Source organism: Mus pahari, chromosome 17, assembly GCF_900095145.1.
Source record: "Mus pahari chromosome 17, PAHARI_EIJ_v1.1, whole genome shotgun sequence".
In the NCBI taxonomy this organism is placed as follows: domain Eukaryota; kingdom Metazoa; phylum Chordata; class Mammalia; order Rodentia; family Muridae; genus Mus; species Mus pahari.
Window position 1 is genome coordinate 24,345,722 of NC_034606.1, and position 10,290 is coordinate 24,356,011.

The 10,290-nt window shown below is 44.8% G+C and overlaps 1 protein-coding gene across 1 annotated transcript in view; it reads left to right on the forward strand.

Moving 5' to 3' along the window:
- Window positions 1-10,290, forward strand: part of Fer1l6 (fer-1 like family member 6) — a 111,944-nt gene that overhangs the window by 18,998 nt on the left and 82,656 nt on the right. Inside the window, exons 10-11 of the mRNA XM_021217185.1 lie at window positions 2,617-2,963; window positions 8,098-8,206. Coding sequence (XP_021072844.1) covers window positions 2,617-2,963; window positions 8,098-8,206 — 456 coding nt within the window. The remainder of the gene's footprint in view (window positions 1-2,616; window positions 2,964-8,097; window positions 8,207-10,290) is intronic.

Here is a 10,290-nt window from a genome sequence, read left to right on the forward strand (position 1 = left end):
CAGAAAGACAGATGTTTGTGTTTTTCAAGTAGACATCAGGGACTATAAAATCTTCTCTATCCTTTTAACAATAATTTTTCTGCTTCTTTAAGTTTGCCCAAAGGAGAACTGAATCTGATAGATAGAATCTAGTCTGCAGAAGTCAGGGTGGTGGAAAGCAGACATTTAGACAGAAGGAAAAATGTCTTCTTGGCAACTATGGGGGAATTGATAAGCAAATTGTGACTCCCTATTTCTTCGCATCAGTGGGGGCATGCCTTAAGGGCCCATGTGAGACACTTAGTGGACATTATTAATCTTGACAGGTGAGTTGGGCACTAGTAGCTTTTCCTCCACATGGGGAAACTGAGGTACAGGAAGTTAAGAACTTTCTCCAGTGACACGCAGCTGAAAGCCCCAAGGCTGCAGTCTGCACCCACACAGTTGAGTCTTCTGAAATGTCATGCTGATTTGCCATTCAGAAAGGAGCGTGGGCAGAAGGAGGTGTAGGTCAGTGGTCACAGCTCTTGCCTACAATGTGAGAGGCCTTGGGTTTGATTTCCAGTACTGAAAAATAAAGGGCCGTTGTGTTGATAGAAGTTCTCGTGAACGCCGTATATTTTTCCAGATGTTCTGTATTGAGAGAAACCCTTACGGCAAGAATAAGTTTAAGCCACCAGGTCTTTTCAGGTCTATGTTTAGGAAATATTTTTTGAACATTCATTGCTCACCACCTCTGCCACCTTACCCTAGTCCAAACTGCAGGATCCTTAGCTTTCATGATAAAATCGTCCCCAGAGCAGTTTTCCCACATCCATTCTTGCAAACCTTCACATGGAAGCCACAATGGTCTTAATTGGTTCTCAACTTTCTTAATGTTGTGACCCTTTAATACATCTCCTCATGTTGTGGTGACCCCCAATCATAAAATTATTCTTGTTACTAATTCATAACTGTAATTTTGCTATTATTGTGAATTGTAGTGTAAATATCTGGTATGCAACCCCCAAAAGATATGTGACCCACAGGTTGAGAACCATTGGTCTTTTTTTTTCTTTTTTTAAAATTATTATTTTGTTTATTTACATTTCAAATGCTATCCCAAAAGTTCCCTATACCCCCCCACCCCTGCTCCCCTACCCACCCACTCCCACTACTTGGCCCAGGCCTTCCCTTGTGCTGGGTCATATAAAGTTTGCAAGGGCCTCTCTTCCCAGTGATGGCTGATTAGGCCATCTTCTGCTACATATGCAGCTAGAGACACAAGCTCAGGGGGTACTGGTTAGTTCATATTGTTGTTCCACCTACAGGGTTGCAGCCCCCTTCAGCTCCTTGGGTACTTTCTCTAGCTCCTCCATTGGGGTCCCTGTGTTCCATCCCATAGCTGGCTGTGAGCATCCACTTCAGTGTTTGCCAGACACTGGCATAGCCTCACAATAGGCCGCAATATCAGGGTCCCTTCAGCAGAATCTTGCTGGCATGTGCATTAGTATCTAGGTTTGGTGGCTGATGATGGGATGGATTCCCGGATGGGGTAGTCTCTGGATAGTCCATCCTTTCATCTTAGCTCTAAATTTTGTCTCTGTACCTATATCCTTTCATGAGTATTTTGTTCCTTATATACATTATGCAAAACACAAGAAAACCAAGAAGGATGATCATCGAGAACCATTGGTCTTAAGAGACATGGTTACATTATAGATTTGATAAAATCCCTTTAAAATATTCTTAATGATACTAAGATAGTGAGCAAAAGTCAGAACAAGGTCTAAGGTCTCTCACCTGTCCAAAGTCTTCTCATATATCTCTGGCTCCATACTTTTTCCAGTGGGCTTACAGCCCCTCCCCTTCCTCCATGCCCTATCAGTTTACAGCCCCACTCTTCCTTCCATGCTCCATCACAGGTTACAGCCCCGCCCCTTCCTGTTCCTCCATGCTCCATCACGGGTTTACAGCCCCTTCCCCATCCTTCCATGCACCATCAGCCTATCAATTTTTCTTACAATAGAAGACGTGTAGTGTTGATATTGTAAATATTTATGTAAACATTTCTTTGTTCAGTCTTTGTATCAGCGTGTCCTCTGCTGAACTCCATGATTGGCGTCGAACATGCGCCCTGGCTCATGTTAAGACTAAAACATCTAATGGCTAAATGTTAACAGAAGCGTGCAAAGTGGCCTCTAGAATATTTTTTAAATTTAACTTTAATTTTTTTACTTACGTTACATCCTGCTCACTGCCTCCCCTCCCGGTCTCTCCCTCCCACAACCCTTTTTCCATCCCCTCTCCCCTTCTCCTCTGAGGAGGTGCAGCCTCCCTGGGCATCCCCCTGCCCCCACCTTGGCATTTCAAGTCTCTGTAAGGCTAGGTACATCCTCTCCCGCTGAGGACAGACAAGGCAGCCCAGTTAGAAGAACATACCCCACGGACAGGCAGCAGCTTTTGAGATAGCCACCATTCCAGTTCTTTAGGATTCACATGAAGACCAAGGTGTGCATCTGCTACATGTGTGCAGGAATGGCCTCTAGAATATTACAAATGTGAAAAAAAAAGTGTAAGTGTGCACAAGAGAGGCTAGACGGAAATGGGAGAGGATGTCTCTGTACAGCCAGTTACTAACACTCGGGTTTTCCCTAGGGTTTCTTCCCACTTTCGGACCTGCCTGGATTAACCTCTATGGCTCTCCCAGGAACCACAGTCTCATGGATGACTACCAGGAATTGAATGAAGGCTTTGGGGAGGGTGTGTCCTTCAGGGGCCGGATCTTGGTGGAAATTGCTGTGGAGATCCTCTCGGGTGGGGCCCAGGAGTCTAAGTTCTCCAAGGCTCTGAAGGAGCTGAAGCTGTCTTCCAAAGACTCCAAATCTTCTAAAGGCTCCAGTAAGGACAAGGCTGACAAAGCCGACGACGGCAAAGCCCAGCAGGCCACGGACAAAACCAACTCCACAGAAGTGGAGGTGGAATCGTTCGCTGTCCCCCCAGAGGTAGGTCCAAGCGCTGCCCCCTCCATCCCTGATGGTAGCGGAACCCAGAGCAAAGGGAGACAGCGCTTGTCACGGGCTCCTGAAGACCTCCTGTATAGGTCTCTTCTGCCTGGCAAATTTGTGTTGGCCTAGTGCTGAATCTTCGGGCCTGTTCTCAATTCATGCAAGTAGCACAGCCATAGGCTCGTGACGAATTTCTTCAGAATCTCTCAAGCATGGACTCCACGGGAACTCAAAAAAAAAGAAAACAAAAAGAGTAGCTGGAGGTATTAGGAGTGCTGGATGAGGAAACTCCGCCTGTCTAGTTTGGCTTAGCTGCAGCTGTATTATCTGGGTCAACAGATAGGGAGGCAATGGCGGCTTACCCAGAGCTGTCCATTCCTCTGGAGACCGGGCAGACCTCACGTGTGCAGTAGGAGACTCACTCTTACTTTGCAGGAGCTATTTATTTTTCTTTCTGGGATCTCAAGAACCCACTGCAGAGAACTCGGAGCACGGGGTTGGAACATCGGCATTAGTTCTACTCATGGCTCTGACACCAACACTGCCCTGAGTTGTCATTTCGTCTTCAGCTAAATGAGGTCATCTAGGTCGCTCTGTCATAGACAACATCTAGAGGCTGATGAGGGAGTGTCTATAAATTGCCGTCAGATTGTTTAGCATGTGCACAGTTAAGTGTGCAATGACTTTCTGGCTATTATCTATGGCTGGTTCCCTCCACCAAGGTGCAGCTATTTAGAGCTTGCCACCTGTTGTTTGTGTTTTGACACTTTAAGCCCCCTCCCCCACCTTTGGACTCTCATCTGGGAAATCTTTTCTGGAAATATGTGTTATCAGTTTGTTTGTGGTAGAACTGGCATTGTCTGCATGGATCTCTCTCTCTCTCTCTCTGTATGCATGTGTACACATATGCACATGTGTGTTCAGAATAAAAGCCAACATTAGAAACTTGTCTTTAAATTTGTGGGTAGCTTAATGGCCACTCACATACATGTCTCCTACATCTGTGACCATTCCTGCTGGGGCCAGGTTGTATAGGGATATCCAAGGAAAATGAAGCTAGGAGAATATTCAGAATCTAAGTCAATATCCTTAAGATCATTTGCTGTGGGGTCAGAGAGATGGCTCAGCAGTTAAGAGCACTGACTGCTCTTCCGAAGGTCCTGAGTTCAAATCCCAGCAACCACATGGTGGCTTACAACCATCTGTAATGAGATCTGATGCCCTCTTCTGGCGTGTCTGAAGACAGCTACAGTGTTCTTACATATAATAAATAAACAAATCTTAAAAAAAAAAAAAAAAGGCTATTTGCTGAGCGTGCCCAAAGCTTAGCTGCTTGAAACATCAAATGCTTATTTTCCCGTGAATGAGGAGTTTGAAGATACCTTAATACAAATGGTTCTGGGTCAGGCATTCCTAGGAGGAAAGATCTTGGTAAAGTGGATGTGAGGGTGATTTAGTCGTGACATTGTCACCGCCTTGATTGCCAGGGTCGATGTGACTGATCTAGCTCGGTAGGCAGGTGTCCCCTTCCTCCCTCGCCACTCCTCGTGCATCCCTCCTGTAGCTTGGTGGCCTTCCTGGAATAGAGGCAGAGCAGTCTTCAGTCAAGGGTATAGGAGTAGCCGTGCTCTCCTGCTAGAACCTCCAGTCAAGCTCCCAAGATTTTGGCAGAGGCTATGATCTTTTGAGGGTATCCCGGGACTGAAGAACCCATCCGAGGACGGCTGCCTGACACGCAGGAGGCCTTCGTACCTTGTTGGCTATTGATATGAGAATGCAGTTCCTTACTCTGGAGACCTCCCACAAATTCTGATTATCCTTACGACTTGGTAGTTGGTTGCTTTCCCTGAGGGTGGTGACCTAACAGAGAGAATGGCCATGACCAAGCCATGACACCACAGGCTAACATTTCTGAGTCCCTTCTTCTTCTTAGGAGCAAATCCTCTGTTTCCCACAGCCAGAGCAGATCAACCCTTTCTTGCTGTCTAAATTTTTCTTTTTCCAGCTTCCCAGGGTCACAGAGCCCAGTGTCACTGTCAGCAGAAACTTCCTGCACATCTGGACGCTGGGAGACCCTGTGATGGTGCCTTTTCCTATTCTGCCTCATTATGTACCAAAGCTTCTTTCTCCTCCACCAAACTCCCAAAAACCATAGCCAGCTTGGGGAATGTGAGCATCTGTAAAGTCTACGAATGCTGATTGAACAGCTTCATATCAAACATCTTGCTCACCACGGGCAAGAGTAAATACAGAGCCCAACTCCATGGAGCTTATACTGTGGAAGGGGAGAAAAAGCGTGCAAAAATATATACGACAGGAAGATGGAAGTGATGGGTATGTTAGGAACTCCACGCTGCTGTTATTTATGGCATGAGAAAGTTTGGTATTTAAAATTTTTTGCCTTTTGTGTGGGACAGCTGGATTTAAATTGTATCAGTATGGTGCAGAGGCTAGTGTGCAACAAGACATGCTTACCTCTGTTTGACTCTTTGGGCAGATGACTTGACCCCTATGCTAATTGCTTTTCTCTTTGCTGAGACAAAAACTGACTAAAAACAATCTCAAGAGAGAGGGTTTAAGGCTCACAGTTTGAAGACAGTCCATCATAGTGGGGAAAGCATGGCAGCAGGGGCTTGCAGCAGCTGGTTACATTGTATCCACAGTTAGGCAGCAGAGAGATGAACTATGAGGCTCAGCTCCCTTGTGAGCTCAGTACATATTAAGTAACAATCATTTTTCCAGGACAAGGCATACTTCCAGAATGGGGGGGGGGAGGCTAGAAATTGGAACCTGAAGGATGTGAATGTGGTGGTGGCGCATGCCTTTAATCCCAGCACTTGGGAGAAGGCAGAGGCAGGCAGATTTCTGAGTTCGAGGCCAGCCTGGTCTACAGAGTGAGTTCCAGGACAGCCAGGGCTACACAGAGACCCTGTCTTGACAAAAACAGGAAAAAAAAAAAAAGATAATTCTAACTATTGAGCTATTTACTGTAATGATAATTTGTAGGGCTTACAAGTCTGCTCTTCACAAGTGGTCCAGGCCCTATTGTGAGACTTTTGTCACAGATAAGGAAAGTAACAGCCAGATGATGGATGGCACTTGCTCAAAGTCCAGTACCTGGCAGCTGGTTTGCTGCCACATCTGCCATCCTTGAGACCTGCTTTCCCTCTAGTCTCTGTGGTTTTCACCCTCCTCCCAGAGAGTAAACTCAGGCCCCAGACTGCAAGATAAGAGGCTGGTAGGTAGTGACTAAGCCTTACACTCTGCTCTGCCCTGCCCTGTTTCTGGTCGAAAAGAAAACATTTCCTGGATGGTCCAATGTCACAGGAAAGGTCGCCTGTCACCCAATTATCTGAAATCCTTTGCTTCTCTGAGGGGCCTAGTTCAGGACTCTTGTTCAGTTCACCCCATGTCTGTGGGGCCACAGTTGTTTTGTCCTCTTAGCTTACTGCTAAGCAATTTAAGCCCTGCTCTTCTTTCCTCGGACTTGAGGAAGTCCAGCTGCAAAGCCAGAGAGCCCTTTCTATACGTCTTCACCTCACTCAGACTCTTCACTCAGAAATGGTTCCACACTAGGAAGAGCTACTTGCAGAGAACTGAGTATTACCTTATGGCATACTGGTTGGTTCTCAGCCTTTCTAACGCTGCGATCCTTTAATATACTTCCTCGTGTTATGGTGACCCCCAACCATAAATCACTTTCATTGCTACTTCCTGACTGGAACTTGCCTACTGTTAAGAATTGTAACGGAAATATATTTGGGAGATAGAGGTTTGCCAAAGCGGGGTCATAGCCCACAGGTTGAGAACCGCGGCCTTATGGCCTGGCACAGTCCAGTCTTCCAGATTCCTTGTAGGTTACTTGACCATGAAGTCTTTCTTGGTAAAGAATAGGTCTTAAGCCATAGCTGACTTAATCTTGCCCTGTGACCTTGGAAGCCCCTTGGTCTTTTTTCACCTTGTTTTATAAAGGTAAACACTAGAGGTTGGAGTAGAGAGCTCTAATGTCCTTTCAATATGGAAGCATTTCTGACTCGCATACAACTGGATCCCTTTCCAATAGTTTTTAGTGTGTACGGCACCCCCATACACAGGATTGAGTGCCACTTTTGCTGTGCCTAACACTTCCCTTTTTTTTTTATATGCGTTTCCTAATTGCCTTAGAGTTTTATGGCTGTGAAGAGACACCATGACCAAGGCAATTCTTATAATGGCAAACATTTAATTGTAATTGGGGCTGGCTCATAGCATGATCATCATAGCAGGAAGCATGGCAGCGTGCAGACAGACATGGTGTTGGAGGAGCCAAGATTTCTACATCTTCATCTGAGGTTAGCCAGGAGGAGACTGTCTTCTGCAGGCAGCCAGGAGGAGGCTCTTCCACACTTGAGCACTACGGAGACCTAAAAGCCTACCCCCACAGTGACACACGTCCTCCAACAAAGCCACACCCACTCCAATAAGGCCACACCTCCTAATGTGCCATGGTCCCCATGGGCCAAGCAATCTAACACATGAGTCTATGGGGTCAAACCTATTCAAACCACCACACTAATTATTTAAGGAAGTAAACGTTGACCATGGATCAGCCCCAAGGCTACAGGTTAGCATATGTCAATCTCAAAGAACACATGGGAATGATCTCGATTCCAGGCACTTAAAGTTGTTATAAGAAACATTAATAAATGTATATGAGTACTGCATCTAAGCCATGCAGTTTTGCTCATGTGTAACGGTCCAGTGCTATGACTCTCAGCATCTCATCTTTAATTTCCTGGGTCTATACACCTGTTCAGTGTTGCCTCCCACCCTCAAACAGCATCTTGGGAAGACACATACCAAACTCACCTTTTGCCGTGAAAGGAGACTGTCTTCCCTGTGTGTTGAGCTAGCAGTTCAGAGAGTGATTCTGTGTCATTTTAGACCGACCAGTGGCTAGCTGAGTTTGGACTTGAGTTTGTTGGCCATGATTCTGCCTGTCTGCTTGGTGGCAAGGCATGGCATTTCCAGCTGTAACAGAGACTCAGATGTCTATGAAGTATACCAGACCAAATGAGTTTCACTAACTTGGCTTTCTAGAGAGGAAAGGAAGCCAGATCTGTCTAGCAATTTTTTTTCTCTCTCTCTGTAGATTATACCGGAAAAGTATGAGGACTTCTTACTCTTCGGAGCCTTTTTTGAAGCTACCATGATTGACAGGAAGATTGGAGACAAACCTATCAGCTTTGAAGTTTCTATTGGTGAGTGCAGACACTTGTAAGGCTTGGGGAGTGTTTGTCTCTTGAGTAAGTAACCGAATGCCTTACATAAGGCGATTATACTGCAGTGGAGACTATAGTCAGGACCTCAAACAGTAAGGATGCTTCTCTGGCTACCCAGTGTCAACACATAAAGAGTAGAGTTATTCCTATAGGTTTTAAAAAACAAACAAACCTACAAAAACAAAACAGTAATCAGTGTAGGTGTGGATTCAGGGACTTGGGTTACTAATCTTGGTTCCATTACTTTGGGATGATTTAATTTCTCTGGGCTTTGGTTTTCTCATTTATACAATGGGAATTATAATGACTCCTCCCAGAATTGCAAGATTTGAAGAATTGATGCCACAGGTCACACGTTCAGTAGAGGCTACAGCCATAATCCACAGCCATCTTCCTTGGCTAAGGAGCAGCTCAGCTAAGAGCACTAATTCCATCAGAGAGGAGCAGATTCACGTCCAGGCAGCTATGTTGCAACAGAGCAGAAGGAAGTAGAGATGAAATGCAGTCCTAAGCTACACAGCTGGAGGCCTGGCAGAGAGCCCCATGTCTGCATGTTCACACGATGAGGATGTCTATTAGAACTGTGAAGGACAGAATTCTGACAGGAGAGGCCTCGTCTTTTCTTTCCCTTTTATTGATTTACTGAAAATAAATGCTCTTTCTCACATAGTAATCCTGATTATGATTTCTGCTCCGTCAATTCCTCCCCCTGCTTACTCCCACCCCCTCTCTCATCTGGATCCACCCTCTTTCTGTCTCTTACCAGGAAACAAACAGGCTTCTAAGGGGTATGTGATATGATATAATATGAAATGATATGATAAAACAAAAATTAACAAATCAGAATTGGTCAAGAGAAGGCACAAGAAACAGGTACCGACTCATTTGAACAGCCAGGAAGACGTTCTATATGCATGAAGGACCTATAGTAGAAATAGAAAAAAAATAGTTAAATAAAAAATACAAATATAGAAATGTAAAATAAAATATCAGTAGAGAAATATATATAAATAAAAATATAATAATAATATATAAATAAAAATTCTTTTAAAAATAACAATTTTAAAAAGAGAAAGCTATGATGTGACATCATGAGACAAGGAGGCTCCAAAGCTGCCTCCGAGTTCATTTCCTGGTGGCATCTACTGCTGGGCACACAGTCTGTGCTTAGGGTTGTGTGTTTTCCCAGTGAGACTCCCTTGGAGGAAAGTGGTTATCCACTGGAAATTGTTTCTGGGTTAGGGATGGGGCCAGTGACCTTTCAGCTCTAGGAGGGCAGCTGGAACAGTGATCAGTCCCCATGTGCGCTGGAGAGACCTTCTCTAACACATTTCCCCTCCCAGCTCCCACTCTCTCTCCAACACCCACTCACTCTTTAAAAACATGATATCATCTTTGGGTACTCACACTTCTCTTAGAGAAGAAGCAATTTTGAGAAGGTGCCTAAAATTTTTATTTTTTGAGTGTGGAAATAAAACCTGATTACCAAATGACACATCCAGAATGATAATTTATCAAGTCTCCATGGTGAATTTCGGTAGGCAGTATACACTAAGCTGTTAAAAGCAGGGATAACTCGGAGAGCCAAGGCATTTTGCTGCTAAGCCAGGTCACCTGACTTTGGTCTCTGGGATGCACAGGTGGAAGGAGAGAACCCAGTTCCAGAGTGTTGTCCTCTGACCACCATACTTACTCATAGATATATGTACCCACACAAAATAATGTGATAAAAATAAAATAGGTTAAAAAAATAACATGGCTATAAATAACGTAAATCCTCCAGTGAATTTTCTTTTTTTCTTAACCATCTTTCTTGATTTGCAACTTGTGTAGGTTTTACAAACAGGAAAATAAGAATTGTTGACTTTGTTAATCAATTTTCTTGTTCTTTCTGCCTTTATTCTGAGATCTTAGCTCCTTCCTGTGAGAGGGTGTGGGTATACCAAGCTGACTGATCCTAGCTCCTTCCTGTGAGAGGGTGTGGCTATGCCAAGCTGACTGATCCTAGCTCCTTGCTGTGAGAGGGTGTGGCTATGCCAAGCTGACTGATCCTAGCTCCTTGC